Below are 20,437 nucleotides of genomic sequence, written 5' to 3'. Positions count from 1 at the left end.
CTTGAAGTGGTTTCCATTATATACAGGGTTTCCAGTTTACTTCAATGGCTCTCAGCACCCCCACGATAAAAATGGTTCCAGCCCCCCTGCAATGACATGACGTCACGTGGAGACGTGGCACCACCGTGACATGGGCTGACACCATGACATGACGTCACATGGTGACGCGGCGCCACGGTGACGAGGGCTGACACCAAGACATGACGTCACAGTATGATGCAGCGCCATGGTGACATAGGCTGACACCATGACACGCCATCACGCCCCAGGTCACGGTGCTGTGACATGGGCCAATACTTCACCATGACATCTCGTCATGATACTCCTGCCTCGACATAAAAGGGGGTTGGTTACAGGATATCCCCCACCTCCGCCTTCTCCGCTTGTATCCCGTCATGCTCTGCAGAATGGTACTCGCTAGCCCTCGGAGCCCCGCGCTGCTCTATGATCCGTGTCTCCTCTCTATGACCGGATGGAGCAGAGAGCGGAAGAGAGCAGTGCGCCGTCTCTATGGTGACGGCGAGAGGCGGGGCCGCGAAGCCGGAAGCGGGGACCGGGTGCCCCGAGCGCAGGGTGGGTATCGCCCCCCCCCCCCCACCATGGGGTCCCGGCCCGGGGTGGGCGCTGGCCCTTTAAGGGGCTTCGCCATGTGATCTAGGGCTGACCCTGCCCGCGGACCGTCCCGCCCGCTCCGGGGCTCGCGCTCCGAGCGCCGCCCGGGGCCTGGCCAGGGGCAGCGGGGGCGACGGTCGGGGCGCCCGGCTGGGGGGCTGGCGGTGGGGTGAGCCCAGAGCTGCCTGGTGGGAGGCGACCTGGGGTAAAGCGTGGGGCAGCTGCGGGGATGCGGGCAGCGGGGGGTGCTGGCGGGGCCCTGCTGGGGAGCAGCGTTGGGAAGCTCTGGGCGCTCCCCTCCCCCAGTGTCAGGGGGTGCCGAGACGGCTGGGGTGCCCTCTTCCGGGTCCCTTGGCTCCTTTCCCTTCCCCCTGCCCGGGGTAGCCCGAGTTGTCAGCAGCTGTGGCTGAAAGGGCTGCTCGGTCCGATCGCACCTGCCCCCACATTGACAGGTCATAACAATACGGTTTTATAAAACCTGAGACATATTTCTTGAGATTTTTTTGAGGGTTGTTTTTAACTTTTAAATGTCCAGTGCTAGGATTTCTCTTTAAACAAATAAACGCCCCCTGCCAGAGAGTGGCTGGAGACCAAGGCTTGCAGCTCTAAGAACCTGATGGCAAAACTGACTGCATTGATTTCCATTGCCCAAGCTGTGAACTATGCAGAATCTAAACGAAGAGCGTAAACAGTGGAAAAACTGGATTACAAAAAAATCTCCTCCCCTATTACTAATCTGTTATAAATAACATCTGTGAATAAATTTATTTACATTATCTGTTTAGAAATCTCGCCCCAGCTGTAAGAAATGGTTTCACTTAACTATGGCAAGTAGTGCTCAAGGTAACTGTGTCAGATTATTAAAAATGTTTTTTTGTATTCTTTCATTTTATTGAATTGTGTGGTTGGCAGTATTTTAAGTAGTCAACTTGTTGTCATTGTGCATTTAGTTGAAGGAGGTGATTCTGTGGATCTTATACGTGAACAGGAGAGAGAAACAATTTTTGGAAAATAGGAAAATACAGTTTTAAAAACACAACAGTGGGGGCTGAGGGGCAGATGTAGTAGCTGAAAATATTCTAGCTCACTTTTTTGGAACTGACTAGAGTTCAGGGTGGCATTGTCCCTTCAGCTAACATGGTCTCATGTAACTGTCAGCCATCAGAGTTCTTTGGTTTCTGATTGCTAGTCTAGTACTAGGATTTTGAAAATTGTACTGGTCCCTTAAGTATCTGCTCGTCTTGATAAATGAATAGATGATGGAATGGCAGAAACAGCTACAGTTTATTGCTTTTTTAATATCTGAAAACTGGTAGCGAACTGCTAGTAGGTGTAAAGCACAGGTCTCTTGCTCTAGAATTCTCAAGATAGAAGCTACTAAAATGTTGAACTGCAGGTGAAGCAAAATGATGATAACTAGAACGATGTGATATTTCATGAAATGCAAGGGCTGGAACAGACTCTCTACCAAATCTTACCTTTTTAGTAGTATAAGACATGAATGCTAGTCCTGGTTGTTTGAAAGAGATGGGGCCTTTGGTTTTTCAGATCTTTTGCCAGTGGTCCAGGACTAAATATAGGGATTCCTGGATTTTGCACCAATCCCTAGTTTTGTACTTCTGTCTTATGCATATGGAAACTCTCCTGTCCAGGTTGCCTAAAGGAAGAGAAATGGAACTGAAAAAGTTAAGCATCTCGTTGGTTGTGGTCCTGGTTCTGGTCTTGGTCCTGCAAATTTTGTCTGCAGTGGATTTTGACCCATACAGAATCCTTGGGGTTAGCAGGACATCCAGCCAGGCTGACATTAAAAAGGCTTATAAGAAGCTCGCCCGGGAATGGTAGGTGGATTAAAATATGTTGTATATTAAATGGTTTCTACAAGGTAGAGTCGGCTATTTTCACCAATGCACCAAATATTTGTGAGAGAAACCATCATCTACAAAATAAAAACAAAGACATTCAAAATTGTACAATAACCATTTTCCCATACTTGCTCTTACCATGTTGAATAAAACCATATTCTGAATAGCGAGCCAGCACTTCAGCTGATATAAATCAACTTAAATCCACAATAGAACTACACTGATATATTTCAGCTGAGGAGCTGGCCCACTCTTCTTAAGTAAATGTATCTGCTGGTCAGGGAGAAACCTTTTTTAAAAAAAAAAAAAAAAAAGAGAGAGAGAAGGAACACTGTTTCCTAATAAAGGGCCCAATTATGCAGCCTGAAAGTGAGAAGTACTTATTTTCATGAGTAGTCCCATTGAATTCAGTGGCTCTTCTTTTGTGAGTAAGTACTACTCAAGAAGAGGTTTGTAGAATTGGACCTATAATGTTTAGCTATCTTGTTTGCATGTGTATTCTAAGTAAAAGGCTGGTTATACACTATGTTCTGTGTATGTGATGAGAGTCTTGATCCCACATCACGTACTCACACAAATGACCTGTCGACTTCAGTGGGACTGTTCACAGGTACTAAGTATCAGAGGGATAGTCATGTTAGTCTGTATCCACAAAAACTACAAGGAGTCTGGTGGCACCTTAAAGACTAACGGATTTCTTTGGGCATAAGCTTTCATGGGTGAATAAAGAAGTGGGTTTTTTACCCACGAAAGCTTGTGCCCAAATAAATCTGTTTGTCTTCAAGGTGCCACCAGACTCCTCGTTTTTATTCACAGGTTGACAATAAGAACGGCAGGATCTGGCCCTAAATTTTAGCTGTTTGTACACACTGCACATGCTGTAATATTTTCTGATGGTACGAACTTCCGGTTCATCCAATTCTCTGGATATCAGACTCTGGAGGATCTAATATGAAACTTTTCCCCCTCTCCATCTTGTACATTACAAAATATACCATATTGGAAGAGTCAACAAGGGCAGACATTTAAGAAACAAATGTCTTTTAATAACTTCTGTACTATATCTTTAGGGTTGTTGTAGGAATTGCAACAGGATCACAGTCACTAGTTAATTTCTCTAACAGTTTACGTGTGCTCCTCACATCCAGTAGCTCAACTGAGTAAATCTATTATTATATATATAAAAAATTGATCACGGCCAACTTCTAGTCATTGAGCTTTTTTTAAGCCAAATTTTCAAGATTCCTAAAAGAGGAAGTGAATTAAGCTAAACCAAATTATGACCATAGATTAAGACCTGTTTCATACACTGAAGAGAAGAGCTGATGTAAAGCATCTGGAAAAACATGGTTATCTGAACTACAGAATCTGATAGCTTCTGGGGTCTCATAGAACCTAGGCATTAAGGTTGTGGTCTAATGCTATCATGAAAAACTATTAACATGCAGAATAGAATTGCTGATGTACCAAGTAGCTGCTCTGCCTAATATATAGAGAGCAGCGGCTAAAGCGTGCATCTTTGAAATTGGTAGGTTTGTTGCTGAAGGAATTTACTGCCTGCTGTTAAATCAACTTTTTAGCTCCACTTGGACTATTTATTTATGAAATAAAATTCAAAACCGAGGAAATGCTTTTACATACACCACTCAAATCCTGTTGAAATTCTTTATGTGGTTCAGCCTGGGTAGGAGAAATAGACTTTTGCCATAAATCTGCATCAGGTGGATTAAGAAGTGGATACCAATAAATGGCATTAATGTCTATGTATCCCGCTCAGTATGAGTATTAAATTGAAGCTGAAAACACTTGTGGCTTGCTGTGACTCCCTGTGATAAATTGCTGATGCTTTCTAAAGGACAAAATCCATTTTCTTTATTTTTTGCATTGTAGGCACCCTGACAAAAACAAGGACCCAGGAGCAGAAGATAAGTTTATACAAATTAGCAAGGCCTATGAGGTATTCAACACTGTTTGGTAACTTTGTGCTGCTTTCAGGATGTATGTTAGAGCCTGGAAATTGCTGTTCATCCTTTACAAGTAGCCTTTACTATTTTCTAGTTATATCTACATGGAACAATTTCTCAGCTCTGTGTATGGAAGAGTAGGGTGGTGAAATCTTTGTCTGGGTTTTCTTGACAAAAACCAGCCCCTGGAAAAGACATGACAGTTCCCTTTCTTGGAGCTCAACTGGGTAGACATTCAGCAAAAAAAATTCTTCTTCCAGGGGTGCTGGAACAATTTTTTTTATAGTGGGGGTGCTGAGAGCCATTGAACTAAACTGGAAACCCTGTATATAATGAAAACCACTCCAAGTCAGGGGGTGCTGCAGCCCTAGTTTCAGCATCTGTGTCCTCTTCCCAGTGTGTCTGCTCCTTATGGCTATTCAATCATTTTAAGAAGGGGAATTGTCATCCTTCCAGTTCCCTCTCAACATGAGCCAGGTTTTGTTTCTTTTCAACCCTTCTTAACTCTGTGATTGACAGATCCTCTCCAATGAGGAAAAGAGATCAAACTTTGATCGTTACGGAGACGTGGGTGAGAACCAGGGGTACCCTCAGCAGCAGCAGCACCGCCAGTTCCATCACTTCCACGAAAGCTTTTACTTTGATGAATCCTTTTTCCACTTCCCCTTTAACTCGGAGCGACGAGACTCCTCCGATGAGAAGTACTTGCTGCATTTTTCGCACTACGTGAACGAGATTGTACCGGACAGTTTCAAAAAGCCCTACCTCATTAAAATAACCTCGGACTGGTGCTTCAGCTGTATCCACATTGAGCCTGTGTGGAAGGAGGTTGTTCAGGAGCTAGAGGTGCTGGGTAAGAGAAGCAAATTTTAAAAACTCAAGATGCAACGTGTTTTCAGAAAGAGGCTTTCTCAAAGCTTTCCATCCTAGGCCACGGCAACTGACTTCAACTTTTGGGGGTTGTGTTTGAATGTGAATTCAGCCACGGAGTTCCTTTGTGGTTTATCAGTGTGGTGTGAATAGCTTTATTTCTGTTGTTTTCCAGTGTAAGTGGAGGGGCATTGCTCTCTTTCTTTTCAACACCAGTCCTCATCAATGAAACTGAGACAGGAAAAATTGAGGTTTAAAACATGAGGAAACACTTTAGATCTGTAGGGCTGGGTCAGTCTCTGAAGGGAGCTGGTGAAAGCCCCATCCCTGGAGATAGCTGCAACTTGACGAGACAAGGCATTAGGAAATCCTTCCCTGGCAGAGGATGGACTGGATGCAGTCTGGGGAGTCTCTTCCATCTCTAAATTCAGTGATTGTCTCCTTTTCTGCTGCAGTATGATTAAACCATTCCTAGTGCCTGCATCACTCTAAATAGCACCAAGGAGTGTTGCATGGTCAGGGACTACTATGTTCTGGCCTGCAATATAAACATTACATTGCCCTTTGATATATACCAGGAATGGTACTGAGATGCAATCTGGAGTCCAGAGGGGGCTGTGAGCCAGCCCATACTTGACCAGAGTCAAGGCCACTATCCTGCAGGACACAGGAGGATGGGAGAAAATGTTGGCACCCAAAATAAAAATCAGGGAACACTGGCAATATATACACTTGTATTCCAGTTAAGTACTTACAATATTCTTGCTCAGGATGAAAATTCCTGTCCCCCTTATGGGTCATCTACATAACCAGAGATAGTCGGTCACAGAGAACACAGAATCCAAAATAAGAGTGCAAGGACCAGAAGTTGCTGCACTGTATATTTAATGTGATTTTTTCCTTGGGGTTTTAACATGCTGAAGAGAGAAGAAGAGTAGGCAGAAGAGTAAGGAGGAGATGGTGCCATTGTTACTTCTTCCTGAGAGCAGAGTAATACAACTCTCCATGGAATGTGAAAAAGGGCAACACTATGTAGTACCAGCTGAATAACTAATCCTCTCGGTGTGCTTGGTAACAGAAGCCACCTTAGTGCTGATTCCCTTTAGGGGAGTTTGGGTCATTCACCCACCATGTCAAGGTAACCCTCTTTTCGGATTGCCCTCCTTTTTCAGGAGTGGGAATTGGAGTTGTCCATGCTGGATATGAGAGACGCCTCGCACATCACCTGGGAGCACACAGCACACCCTCCATTCTGGGACTCATTAATGGGAAAATAGCCTTCTTCCACAATGCGGTCATTCGAGAAAACCTGCGGCAGTTTGTGGAGAGCCTTCTTCCAGGGAACCTCATCGAGAAGGTACGTGACAGGGAGATCAGCGTGTTCAGATTCTGGTAAGTAGTAGTGTGTGCTAAGCACTTGGATCTTTTTGTTGTCTCTGACACATCATCTGAAGGAGTCAGTCTCTGATGTGACCTTTGTCTTGGGGGTGTCAGAAGTTTCTGAAGCTATTTGCAATGGCCTTAATCAAGGGAGAATGGCGGTTTGGATGAGTGAAGTCGTTATAGCTATGAATGCTGGAGGCAGTTTTGAAGGAAACACTACATTCACGCACAAGATGGAATTTTTCTCCATCGTTCCCTGTGCATGGTGAGATAGGTGCCAGAGCTGGCAGCAGGACACTCCCCCTCACTGATGATACCCCACTTACCATAACGCCCGTCCTTCAGGGTTAACTGCAGTGCTTCATGGTAAGCATTTGATCGTACACGTGGCTCACTTTAGGGCTCGTAACCACACGGGTGCCAATTTGACACTGTCTGGGACTACACCAGAGATAGTCACAACTATATTAAGGATTCGTGTTTGAACTCTGCTTGGAGGATAGCCATGTCCAGGTTCCAAAACGGTGCTCCGGTGTGGACGTGACATTAGAGACTATCACTGTATGTCTCTTCCCCTCCCCTTGCCCACTTCTGCAAAATGATAAGTACCTCTTGCAAGATTTTCTGTATTCTCAACTCCTGCTGATATTTAGGCCTGACATAAAGCCTACTGAAGTGAATAGGGTATCATTCTGTTGACTTCAGCAGGCTTTAAATCAGGCCTTTAAATGGGAGTTGAGCGCACTAAGTCCTTTTGGAAGACAGAGTTTTTTTTATCACTAGAGACATTTTAAAATAAACATATTGTTTGACTTCTACTCTGCCCTTTTTGCTTATTCCCCATCTGAAGTCATAATCCTCAGTAATGACCACCAGTTAGTTGCTGTGGAAATGATTGTGATGCCACTGAGAATTTATGACATCAAGTCAGGAAAGATCAGCAAAAGCAGAGAGAACGGTTAGTGTAAAAATCCTGGTTTTGCAAAAATCGCCTTAGCGTGAAAAGATGTATGGGCACAATTGTCCTTTACCAAAAAAAAACAAAAACCCATGACATTTTGGCATCTTTTTAGGACCCAATTCTAATGCAGCCATTTAACCTTATTGAACTTTAGTTTTCTGAATGTATTGAGGTTGAAACTAACTGTCTGTTTTACATTTAAGATTACAGATAAAAATTATGTCCGATTCCTGTCAAACTGGAAGAAAGAAAATAAACCCCATGTCCTTCTGTTTGATCATATGCCAGTAGTGCCATTGTTATACAAGGTAATGTACTTGTGTTTGTGTGTTATCTCTGGCATTTGGATAGCTTTGTAAATCCACCTGTCTTAGCAGAGAATGGGATCTCGGTGTAGGCACAGGCTGGATGGTTCTTCTAAGTAGCATTATCCACCCTGAACACCCAGCAATTTCATGTGTGTTATTTGGAGACTGCATGGTCAGGTGACCTGCTTCTGCTAACTATTTTAAACATCTGAATATGAGTAGAACTTACTTTTCTTGCCATAGACAGATCTCTAGTGGGAGTAAGGGCGTGGGTGGGGTTGGGGGCAAGGGGAGAAGTCATCATTCCTTTCCCACCACAAATAGTTAATGATCCGGGCCATTTGGGCACCGCATCTAGTTTGTTTGAGGACGATGAGTTGCTAAAGAAACATCTGGCAAGATACAGAATGTTAAATTGTAAAATAAAGCTATGGATCCCGCCAACCTTCCTCTGTCATGAGGAAGAAGCTAACTGTGTAATAAGCCTAGTAAAGGGAATGGGCTGACGTTGCGTGTCATTTGGCTGTTACAATGGTGAGTGTTGTAGACTTAACAGTGCTGCGGAGGCTATGGGGAAATAATCACCATAAGCTGTACTGGGGAAGAATCAAAGCGTGATCTGCAATGTAAACATGCACTGGACCTCTGTTTCCCTCTAGCTCACTGCTTTTGCGTACAGAGATTATTTGTCCTTTGGATACGTGTATGTTGGACTCAGAGGGACTGAAGAGTTGTCCAGACAATATAACATCAATGTCTACACCCCCACCATGATGATCTTCAAGGAACACGTTGATAAGCCTGCCGATGTTATTCAGGTATCACTTCGTGGTCTGCGTCTTTGTCTGTCTGTCTGGGTTTTAAGTAAAAAATATAGTAGCTGCTTTTCTGGCCTGTTTCTTACATCAGAAGTCGGTCAGTGGAGCATTTCAAACCAACTCTGGGTTGGATGGGAGCAGAAATTCGAGCTTCAGAAGGATGTCTTGAACGAATGTCAGGGAGCGAGGGAGCTCTGTAGGTTTCAACAAGGATCTTAACTTGGAGGATAACTGGTGATAGTTTTGGTTTTCACTGGAACATAGTTTTGTAGCTAAGCTGATGGGAGGAGGGCAGGTTTTTGGGTTTCAGTGGAGCAGTGACTGTACAGAGAGTGGGCAGCTCTTAATTAATTCAGCTTTGTCAGATATCGTTAGTCTCCTTGGAAGAACCCTTGGCTCTGAGGAATTCCTTAAACAGACTGTCCATGAGACTTAGAGGTTTCACAGAGAAAGTGAATTAATAGTGAAAGGCTGCATATGGGATATGCCCAAACCTTTGTTCTTGTGCAGGTACACCCCAGTAAAATGCTGGGTCATCAGAAGCCTTCGGTCACTGTTGCGCTTTCTGACAGTTGGGATTTTAATATTACTGGATGCTCTGATTTTTTTGATTTTTTTTTTTTTCCCCTCAGCTCCAACAGCTGTTTAATTCTCCTTCTCCAGGGGCAGTCATGAGTGGCCATGCTTCCAATCTCCCAAACATCTCGTCCATTGTGTAAAACATCTTGTTGACCTTCATCATGGTGACCCTTTAACACTAGAGCATTCATGTTCCTTGAGAGCTGAATATCCTTCTGGTTTAGCTGAAGAATGCTGATCTTCTGTTTGCTTTGTCCTTTCTAGGCACGAGAGATGAAAAAGCAGCTCATTGATGACTTCCTTTCCCAGAACAAGTTCCTTCTGGCAGCCAGGCTCACCAACCAAAAACTGTTTCATGAGCTGTGTCCTGTGAAGAAGTCTCACCGTCAGCGGAAGTAAGGCTTGCTGCAATGGAGATCCTCCTATCCTCATGCACAGCTACTCCTGGTGGCTGCTTACAGGCGACCTCTCGTTTAACTGTCTGGGGGGGTCCATAAAGGGGGTCATTGGAAGAATAGAAATTGCTAGACGGGATCAGAGCAGTGGTTCATGTAGTCCAGTATCCTGTCACCATCAGTGGCCAGTGCCAAATGCTGCACAGGGATGTCCAAGAAGCCCCTTCAGTGGCAGTGATGGGACAACCTGCCCCCAGGGGAGTTTCCTCCACACTCCTAATAATTCAAGATTAGGTCTATATGCCTTCAGAAGTGTTGAGGGGGGGTCTCTCTATATTTAGTATTGGAACTTTGGATGTTCTTCTTACACATCTAAATGTCTAATCTATTTTTGAATCCTGCTAAGATCTTGGCCTCTGTCCCGTGGCAATGAGTCCCAGAAGCTAATTGTGTGTGTGAAAGAGCTTCCTTTTATCAGTTTCAAACGTGCCACTTTTCAGTTCTGTTCACTATCCCTTATTCTTGTATTATGGAATAGAATACCTTGCAGTAACTCTGTGGGGACAGGAACATAGAAGATGGGAAGGACTGAGATAGGAACATTGAGCAATAGAGTGTATAAGAAGATAGACACGATGAAGTGTCTCTCTGGCTCGTCAGGGTCCGTTCTAGCTGGCAGGCTGGGTTTGTTATTCCTTTGTGTCTCCAGGCCTGCTGTGAATCCTCCATTTCATTGTGTTGTCTAGGTACTGTGTGGTTTTACTTACTGGCGAGGGTGACAAGTTTGCTAGGACCTATGAGGCATTTGTGGCCTTTGCTCTGGCAAACACGAAAGACACCGTGAGGTTTGTGCATATCTACAACGACCGTCAGCGAGACTTTGCCCATGCCTTGCTGATGGATGATGAGAAATATTGGGGGAAATCTGCTGTGAGTGTCACATTTTCCTTCTGCCTAATCTGTAATTCATTCTCTCTTTCTCTGAACTTTACACTTTTTTACCCCAAACTCAAAAATGTTGCGGGGGGAGAGAACATTGCTGCTGCTTCTTCGAAATATTATGGGAGCATGTTATGGGCAGGATCAGGCCTTCTACTTCTGACAAATCCTCTTGTATTGCATGGTGGTATGCTCTGCTTCAGGTCAGATCTTCATTGTCTTGTGTATTGCAATTCTCTTCTTTTTGATCTGTCCTGATCTCAGCCCTCTAGACTCAAGCATGTGCAGAACACGACTGCCTGCCTTCTGACATGTACAAAGTGTAACCTCATCATCTTCCATTCTCATGATTCCACTGGCTCTGTTCATTTCACTGTCCAGTTCAAAATTGTCCTCTTTGATGTTAAACCCCTCGATGAACTTGCTCCTGCCAGTCTCATGGATGGACCTTGTCTCTCTCTACTCCTTCCCAAACTACTCCTACTTATTTAGCACTGTTCCGTTCTGTCATTTCACTCTGTCACTCCAGTCTTCATGTGAGAGCTTTGTCCTCTGCAGCTCCTCCTATTTGGAATGACCTTCCTATGTCTCACCACCAAATCCACTGTTTTATTTCACATCTCTGCTGAGAAAACATCCCTCTTTTTCCTCCTTGCCTATGCTTCTTAATTACTGTCCTTCTGGCTAACTCTAATGTGATGTGGAATGCAGTGTGTAGGGAAAACACTATGCAAAATAAGTGTTACGCTTCCAAAGAACAGGAGCTGGGGTTTAGAGAACACGTGCTGTTCATCTCTATTCCTGTTGGGTATTATGGAACATGTGGCGTATTTTAATACTTGTTCCCATCCCGCTGTTGTGCCCACTCTTTGACATGGGTGTTGAGAGAGATTAACTGAAATAGCTGTTTTTAATCTGGATCCTCGTGCTGAATTCTCATTTGACACATCAAGTCTCTCTTCCGAGTTGGTATCTTGTTCCCTGAAGCTTGTGGTGATGTTGATTTGTCCAGGTGGCCATCTTGGAAAGGCGCAATAATGTAGGAAGAGTGGTCTATAAAATCTTGGAAGATGCCTGGAAGGGCAGCGAAGAGGATAACTTCATGCTTTTGGATCTTCTGGCTCAGTTAAGAACAGACCCTGGTCTTCTCTCTTCAGACACTGTCCTGCCAGACTTGAATGATGAACTTGCTCCTGTAAGTATTCTCAGCTTTGCAGAGACATAACAAACCTATGTTAGTTGGTTCTAGTTAACTCTAAGACTGCACTGCTGTGGTCAGTGATGGGAATTGTGCCTAGAGGTTTGAGTATTGGAGAGGCAAGACTCTTTCACTGTACTCATCAGCTTCAGGGGGCAGCCCCTGTTCTCTGAGGTAGTTGAGCTGGTTTGGACAAGGGGTGCAGAGGGGATAGTGACATAGTTGATGTGTTTCTTCACACGTGGAGGAAGAGCAGCCACCTTCTCACTGACCTGTTGTATCTTTACAGGTGTTCTTTCTCCGATGGCTCTACTCTGCAATAGAGTATGTCTCAGACGTCTGGGATAGCGTATTTCATAATAACTGGTATGGAATCCCATTTAAAATATCAATATAGCTCTTATTTTTTGTATAGATGTAATAGCCCTCTGTCTTGCCTGAGGATAAATTCAAAAGCGTATCAAGATATGGAGGTATCTGACAGGGACAGAAGGAGGCATATATATCTTCTCTTGGAGAGAGGAGAGGAACTGTGGGACAGTGAAGCTTGACTTCTGCCTCATCTCCTGGGTAGCTGGTTGAGCTGTGAAGCTGAGGTCTGCCCCTGGATTTTGTGCTACTGAAAACACACTGCTCCTCTTGGCAATAGTCCTGGCTTGGCTGTCTTGCTGTGCTGGTTTTCATTAGCATTTAGGGTATTTTAAAAACATTCTTCTGTTTGTCTCCTGGCTTTTCATTAGGAGATAGGAATGATGAGAGAGCTTCCATTAAAGCCCTTCAACCAGGAGACAATCAGTTCAAGGAAAATTATATGCTATTATCTGGGGTGGAAGGAAGCTGAAAACCTGAGGCAGAGGTTGACTGTAGGAACTCGGAACTAACTGCAAACCTTCTCTCTTAGGCGGGAAATGATGCCACTTCTGTCCCTGATCTTCTCAGCCCTCTTCATTCTCTTTGGCACTGTTATCGTTCAGGCTTTCAGGTGAGTACCTACCAGACCATCTGTTGGAGCCTTACAGACCAGATTTCAGCATCTCAGTTGAAACTTACCCTATTTTAAAATGCTCCTTTGCAGTGACTCGAGCGACGAGAGAGACTCTCCTCTCCCCCAGAAAGAAGAACCCAATGAAAAGAATGAAAAGAATGACACGGCCTTCAGCAAAGAGAACAGGTTTCTCCTGCTAACTCCTTCCAGCACTAGTCAGGCCTTCTCTGCACCTCCACTTTCCTGCTCAAGAGGCTTGGTGGGGCACAGTCTTGCTCCTACTGCCTTTCCCCCAGGCAGAGAGGGCAGGTTGGGGAAGGGCAGTGGGTAGGTAGTTGGGAAGTAATGGAGCTGGTGTGACTGAAAGGCAGCATGTGAACAGCAGCGCATGGGTCAGTTTGGTGTAGCTGATATAAAGCGTGCATGGTTGAATGGGCACAGCTATCGGCCAATCCGTGGAAAGCAACAAATTGAATATTTGGGACCAAAAGTCCCTTCGAGGTAGAGAACTGGAAAGTAGCTGTTACCTGAGCTGTGACTGAAACCCATCATACAAGGGAGCCACTGCTAAGTTCTTTGAACTAGCAACAGACTAGTGGCTATACAGCCAACTTCTTTCCATCCACCCAACTTTCTCCGTCTCCTACATTTAAAAGCTATCCTTCTCCCGCCATACAGCCACTTAGAAACCCATGTGTTTGCCCCTAGACAAATGCTTTGTGGAGTGATGAAGGAGAAAAGACAATGATTTGCCAAACAGCATCTAATCCTTAACCTTTAGCATTTACTGTCCTTTGCTCCTTTTTCACTTGAGTCATTCTCTCTGCCCAGCAGGATTCCCAAAAAGGGCTTTGTTGAAGTGACTGAGCTAACAGATGTTACCTATACTAGTAATCTGGTGCGCCTGAGGCCAGGTCACATGAATGTGGTTCTGATCCTTTCCAACCCCACCAAAACCAGCCTGCTTCAGAAGTTTGCCCTGGAAGTCTACACATTCACAGGGTATGTACGGAGTTCCTCGTTGGGCTTCTGCTATGGTCTTAATGGTCTGTGTAGTGTTCTGCAGTGAATAGGCTTGGGGTGTGTATTGTTGCATTGCTTCGTCACGTGTATGCTTGCTCCCAAGAACATCTTCAGCTTCATGTGGGTGCTTGCACCTGTGAGAGGGCTTAAATGGGTAGCCGTTTGATAGCCAGCATTAAATGGGTTGGTGGGCTCAGTCCCCTTTGTAATGGATGGATGTCCTCCGCTCTGCCACTAGTGCAACTGGTGATCTCAGCGGAGAGGCCAAGGACTGGATGGGCCATGGAGCCTGAACTCTCCCCTCCAGGTCTATCTACTGCCACTTATGCTGTGCCTGTGTTCAGACAAATACAGGGCCTCACTTTCCAGGGCTGTAAGTCAGTCAAAATAGTGTGCGCAAAAAATAAATTACTCCAACCCTCCTTCAGTTTCTAACTTTGATGTGTCCTGTGTGGTGTCTGGTCTGAATTGGAACACAGTCTAAATTGTCTCCCTCTCACTTCTTCTGCAGGAGCAGCTGTCTTCATTTCTCCTTCCTGAGTCTCGATAAGCATAGAGAATGGCTGGAGTATTTGTTAGAATTTGCCCAGGATGCTGCCCCCATTCCAAATCAATACGATAAACATTTCCTGGAGCGCGACTACACCGGTTACGTCCTAGCTCTAAATGGCCACAAGAAATACTTCTGCCTCTTCAAGCCTCACAGATCAGGGGATGAAGGGGGAACCATGGGGTCCTGTGAGGATTATGACCCCTTGCTACACACAGGAGAAGCCCGAGGAAAATCCTCCTGCAGTCCAGGATCCAAACAAGTTAAGAACAAATTAAGCAAGTTGTCCTTATGGATGGAACGTCTCTTAGAAGGTTCCTTACAAAGGTTCTATATTCCATCCTGGCCTGCATTAGACTGAAGGGATTTAAAAGAGATTCTAACACTACAAACTTTTTAAGATGACAACCATGGACAATTCTTTCCAGGAATAAACAGTCATGACAAATGGACAGTAGGTTTTAGATGAACTCTCCTAGGCCCAGTGAGTAGAAGTATCTTCCTTCATCTTTGACCTAGGAGTGAAAGATGAAACATACTGAAGTCCTCTGTACCAAATTGTTCTTGTATTTGAATGCTGTACTATCTAAGACAAAACCCAGTCTATTTCCCTTTAATGTCCTGCTCACCGCATCGCCTCTGTCCGGTCTCTTGTTTGTTCTCAGTTGAAGAAAACCTGTGAGTTCTTCGCAACGGTGACTCAGTTTGGACTGAACACAATGAACTTGTTACATAGGTCAGGTCCCCTTCCCAATGCTTAGCCCATAGTGCATGGTGTGATACTGGGAAGACCCTACAGAATCTCCCCAGCCTCTGAAACTCTGAAAGGCCTCATACCAAGCATTCTTTATTTATCAGCTTTCCCTGCGGTGAGTGATTTAGGAGTGTGGTTACAGTAAATACTGTAAAGATGTTGAGCCATTTAAATGTACATTGTTTTTCAGATGCCTTTTTGCTTCTGTCGATTTTTAGACTGTCTTCTTAGAGCCATAACTTTACCCACATCCTCAGATTGTAGGCATAAGCTGCTATGAGCCAGTAGACATGTAAAAGAAAACTTCAATACCTGCTAGTGAATCAACTTGGACGCCTTTCAAACAACAATGGTACATCTCTAGTACACTATCGACACTTCTTTGTATCAAGGAACTTAATTCTTTAATGACTGTATTTTTGAACTATGTTGCCCAACAAATGCTGTCATCGGATCATTTGTTACATATGGAACTAGTTTGGCTGTAGACAGACGTTTACAAGATGCGTAGTTTCAGCTTCTCTCACTTTGTTTCTATCCTCAGCTCAAAGGTTTCTGAACATACAGGTTGCCTTTTTTTCCCTTCTTTTAAACCTATGGTTCAGTGTAAAACTGGAATGGTTCTAGGCTGTGGAGTTACTGTACTTAAATATATCAAATGGGCTCTCCTACCAGCCATTTGGCTTGCCCAGGGAGCTGGCTTTTTGTTAGTGACAAGTAGTCAACAAAGAAATGGTCTCTTGCTGCTACCTGAACGTTAAGGTAAATGGGAAAGGTTTCTTTTCAAAGCAGGGAACTGTAATCTTGTGACACTGCTACTTCCTTTTTTCTCTCTGTTAATCCGTGTGGACACAGTCACTTTATCTGATGCTTGCTGTAAACTTAATAAACTTCTCCAAAGTGACCTGGATAGGAATCTGAGGCTTCCACGTGAATGGATCACGTTATGGTACATGATGGCCAAATTCTGCATGAGTTTTCCTCTCATTCAGATTGAGATTAACTCCTGAGTAGCATTCTGAACCTTACTGTAAAGCACTCCTACAAGCATGGGGGTTTACTTAAAAACCTCACTACCCTCCGTGCTTCAACTAAGGAAAGAGCACTTGAACAATAATCATAATGCTCTTATATATAAGGGTACTGTCAGGTTAAAATATTGGACTCAACCGACCTTCCCTATGTTACTTAAACCAATGGAGTTTAATCTGTAAAGTCCTAACTCCAGCGTGAACCCTTTTGATTAGTAAGCACAGGGTGTGAGAGGGAAGAAGAGGATTTTTCTTCTTAGGAGAGATGCAGCAATAAAATGCTGAAAACCCCCATGCATTAGACTGACCCTAAACTAACCTGAAGCAGCAGACTGACTTTTCACTCTTTATGCTGTTTCTGTTGAAGCCGGTGCTTTAGTTGCCTTGGGTAATGAAATAGCCTGGTTATTTTCTTGTGTTGGTAGCCAGTTCTGCCTTTTGGGTCTTGCATGGTTTAACACAGTGCTGTAAATCCCAGAGTTGGACACACTGCAGAAAAAAATCCAAATTTAAAAAGAAAATTTTTGATATGCTAAACACAGCAGAACAATGTCTCCAGGAGTGGGTTAGGCCTAGAAGGATAATTTACAAAAGCTGGCTGTTACTATCTCTTCTGCTAGTCAGAAACCAGTGTCAAACTTTAGGGCTTTAAACTAAGGGCCCAAGTGTGCTATGTAGAAGAAAGGACCCAGGAAAAGGCTATAGGCATTACTTAAACCCTATATTGAGGCTCCAGTGGGGTATGTAGGCCTTGTGTTTGTTCTCTACAGAGGGGTGACTCTTACTCTGTGTATAAACACCTATTGATGTGGGTCTTGTGGAGAGACCACTCGCAGTAATACACCCTCAGGAAATAGCCAACTGTGGGTGCTACAGATTCCATTCAGTTACGGATAAAAGTGAACGTAGAACAAAGTTGCAGGAGGTCAAACCAGCTCATTTGTAAAAGTACATGATTTATTATTAGTGCTTTGTATTTTTAGGGAGACGCGATGCTTTCATGGGCTCAGGCACACCCCAACTGTTCTGAATTCATCTGTTCAGCAAGGGTAGCACTGCTCTGATATCCAGCTAGTTGCATTATTCATCTGGGGCAGAAGACCAGTCACAGGACCTCTCTGCTGCTTGGAATTGAATGTCTCTGCTTTCCCTCCACCCTTTTCCAGATGCTGCAAGACCATTAAGCTGGGATAATTTTTTGTCCTACTGCCCTCAATATTGCCCTTTGGTTTGCTTCATAGCGAAGGAAATGCACTCGGCCATTCTCAGTTTGTGCATGGTACTTTCTTGAGCTAAGAGCGAGGAAGTTTTCAGTGCTAATGTACTGCTCTGCGAGAAACCTAAATATAAGCTTTTTAAATGTAAAACTCCCAGAAACTGAAGCGAAACATCGTTACAACACAGGGAAACGTAGCCTAGAGTCCAAATACTGTACCTGCCCTTTCCCCTTAACTGGGTGTGGTACACAGCAGCTTCGCAGCGATGGCTGACATATATGTGGTCAGTAAAAGCTTGCCAGGAACTAATATAATAATGCAGCCTGGGAGGTGGATTGAAAAGCAGGTAAATATTTTGCACTTTTGATACTCTTGGGGGGGGGGAATAATTTATTTGGCAAATGTCTTTTTTTAATTTTTGTTTTTGTATTTGTGAACAGGCACTGATAATGTCATTTTGTTTTAAGATTATTACAGATTCGCAACTGAAATAAACTATTTTAATGTGAGACGATGAGGTGGCCTTGCATTTTAATAGACAAACTGACAGTGCGTTGTGGCGTACGTGACTTAATTGCAAAAGTTCGATAGCTGTTAACTGCTTGTGATTTAGCAAATGCAATGGGCTAGTTATCTCCACTCAGGCAACAGGGCTGCTTAACCAAGGACAACTGTTTCCAAAAGCTGCCCTGTATTTTAGTCAATGTTCCTATTGCCCTCCTGAAGGCTGACAGCTATGGGCCCTAGGAAAATCATGCATAAAGAGGGTTTAGAAACGTCCCATCACTGCGAGGGAGAACACAGTGCCTTGGCATAAGTCCTCTCCTAAGGTAGGGCTTGGAGCTAGTGTCAGTTTGGATCCACTGCATAAAGCAGCCAGAAGAACTCTTCTATTCCATGCCCATGGAAGGGAGCCAGGATGTTACATTATGTCTGTATATTGCTCTCCTCCTAGGTTTATGTTTAGTGGAAAAAAGTCTTTACTAGGCACTTCCAAAAGACCCCCACATTTTAGATCATAGCCACCAGTTTTGATATTGAAAGAATTCCAGCTGCCATCACTGGACCCATATGCTGCTAAGCCATATTACTACAGCAACATGAACATTAAGCCTTCCCCCCGCAATTCCAGCATCTATTCTAGCCGCTGCTTATAGCATACAAGGAGCATGAAATGATTTTGTCTGATGAGGAATGGCTTTTAGTCTCTACCACAAAGCTTAGCTTTCCCTCGTCCCTTCTCTAACTGCAGAGGTGAGGGAAGGTGGAAATTAAAAGCAAAATCCGACTGAGTTGTTCCATTCAGGCTTTTTTCTTCATTCATATTATGTCAAAGTACTTGTGTGGAAAGGCTGTGAATATTAAACTCATCTTGTAGGTGAAGAGAGAGCGGTCGTGACTTGATTTGCCTCAGCTGGAGCCCGCCCTACACGGCTTTAAATCGTTTTGACTCGGGGGAGTGCGCACAGCATTTCAAACAGCAGATTTGCTCCCATGAGGGCTGTGTTACCTACAAACAAAGAAAAAACCATGACTATCCAATGGCTGCCAATTAAAGGGTCAGTCAGAAAGTCATTACTACACGAACAAGGGGTTATTTTCCAACTCTTCCTCCGATATCTAGGCCCCAGCCTGTAATTGACTCCATGTTGGCAGAGGCTCATTCAAATCAATGACGTGCTCCTACACAAATTCACTTGCCTGACTGAGACCGGCTGCTTAAAAGCCATACACTAGTGAAAAGCTGTCTGTGCTGGTAAACTACCAATGTAGTTATGCTGAATGCTTTAGTTCTACCAAACTGCCTTCTTGTCTTCAAATGGAATCTCTACCCCAACCCCAGGAAATAAATTAGAGTAACGGATAGGCAACAGCTGAAACAATTCACAAGTAACTTAATTCTTAGTCACACAAGTTTCATTTGCACAGTACACTAAGGCTGTATCTACAGCGCCTGCCCCGATTCACAGCTGGTGCTACTTCCCTAGTGAGTGCCTTGGTGGAAAGCTGTAGTCTTTCCCATTGTACAAGGGAAGAGAACACACTTGGTCCTGTGCATATGTTCACTCGCCATTGTGACAGGCTGGATCACAGAAACCCCCTGGGAGCTGCCACCTGGTGTGCCAAGACTACTTCTGCCCCTGCTTTCCTGCCCAGACAGCTTAGGACTTCAGTGCCCTGCCTGGTTTGAGCCAGACCCGCTAGCCGGCTGCAAACCCAGACCCAGCTCTGAACCACGTCCCCTAACAGCTGGACGCTTAACTGAAAGCAGCTTACAGAAGTGTGCCTGTCTTTAACACTCAAATGCCCAACTCCCAGTGGGGTCCAAACCCTATATAAATCTGTTTACCCTCTATAAGCTTTATACAGAGTAAAACTCATAAATTGTTTGCTCTCTATAGCACTGATAGAGAGATGCACAGCTGTTTGCCTCCCCCTCCCCCCCAAGTATTAATACATACTCTGGGTTAATTAATAAGTAAAAAGTGTAACAGACAGAACAAAGTGAATTACCAAGCAAAATAAAATAAAACACACCAGTCTACGTCTAGTACAGTACTAAAAACTGAATACAGATAAAATCTCACCCTTACAGATGCTTCAATAAGATTCTTTCACAGACTGGAGCTGGACACCTTCCTAGTCTGGGCACAATCCTTTCCCCAGGTACAGCCCTTGTTCCAGCTCAGGTGGTAGCTAGGAGATTCCTCACGATGGCTGCCGCCCTTGTTCTGTTCCACCCACTTATATATCTTTTGCATCAGGCGGGAATCCTTTGTCCCTCTGGGTTCCCACCCCTCCTTCTCAGTGGAAAAACACCAGGTTAAAGATGGATTCCAGTTCAGGTGACATAGTCACATGTCCTGTGAGACCCCAAGCCGCCTTTCCTCCCAGCCTGACTCACAGGAAGGCCTGCCTGCAAACAGAGCCATCCACAGTCAATTGTCCTGGTCGATGGGAGCCATCAAGATTCCAAGCCACCATTCA

The 20,437-nt window shown here is 44.4% G+C and overlaps 3 protein-coding genes across 8 annotated transcripts in view; 1 reads left to right on the top strand and 2 right to left on the bottom strand.

Annotated features, from left to right (window-relative positions):
• The window catches only part of CASP9 (caspase 9), a 32,405-nt gene extending 15,330 nt beyond the window's left edge, over positions 1–17,075 (bottom strand). Inside the window, exons 1-2 of the mRNA XM_073316498.2 lie at positions 16,552–17,075; positions 2,091–2,269 (exon numbers count right to left, since the gene is read on the bottom strand). Of these exons, the coding sequence (XP_073172599.1) occupies positions 2,091–2,111 (21 nt within the window). The 5' untranslated portion in view covers positions 2,112–2,269; positions 16,552–17,075. The remainder of the gene's footprint in view (positions 1–2,090; positions 2,270–16,551) is intronic.
• DNAJC16 (DnaJ heat shock protein family (Hsp40) member C16) lies at positions 378–17,958 on the top strand. Of its 6 annotated transcripts, XM_073316492.2 has the most exons (16): positions 495–573; positions 1,398–1,455; positions 2,265–2,450; positions 4,365–4,431; positions 4,958–5,291; positions 6,481–6,665; positions 7,856–7,960; positions 8,620–8,778; positions 9,622–9,752; positions 10,499–10,682; positions 11,704–11,886; positions 12,179–12,255; positions 12,791–12,871; positions 12,965–13,060; positions 13,706–13,876; positions 14,409–17,958. In XM_073316492.2, the coding sequence occupies exons 3-16, from the start codon at positions 2,284–2,286 to the stop codon at positions 14,806–14,808; spliced, it is 2,340 nt and encodes a 779-aa protein (XP_073172593.1). In that variant the 5' UTR covers positions 495–573; positions 1,398–1,455; positions 2,265–2,283; the 3' UTR covers positions 14,809–17,958. The 6 variants fall into 6 exon arrangements, with proteins under 6 accessions (XP_073172594.1, XP_073172592.1, XP_073172593.1 ...); XM_073316491.2 differs by lacking the exon at positions 1,398–1,455 and having other exon boundaries at positions 487–573; XM_073316489.2 differs by having other exon boundaries at positions 1,398–2,450.
• LOC144929544 (agmatinase, mitochondrial-like) overlaps positions 17,169–20,437 on the bottom strand; it is a 15,325-nt gene continuing 12,056 nt past the window's right edge. The window contains exon 7 of the mRNA XM_078849348.1: positions 17,169–18,959. Within this exon, the coding sequence (XP_078705474.1) occupies positions 18,886–18,959 (74 nt within the window). The 3' untranslated portion in view covers positions 17,169–18,885. The remainder of the gene's footprint in view (positions 18,960–20,437) is intronic.

The sequence above is a fragment of the Lepidochelys kempii genome, chromosome 18 (genome assembly GCF_965140285.1).
Source record: "Lepidochelys kempii isolate rLepKem1 chromosome 18, rLepKem1.hap1, whole genome shotgun sequence".
Taxonomy (NCBI): domain Eukaryota; kingdom Metazoa; phylum Chordata; order Testudines; family Cheloniidae; genus Lepidochelys; species Lepidochelys kempii.
The sequence above is the reverse complement of the archived record's forward strand: the minus strand, read 5'-3'. Positions and strand labels throughout refer to the sequence as shown.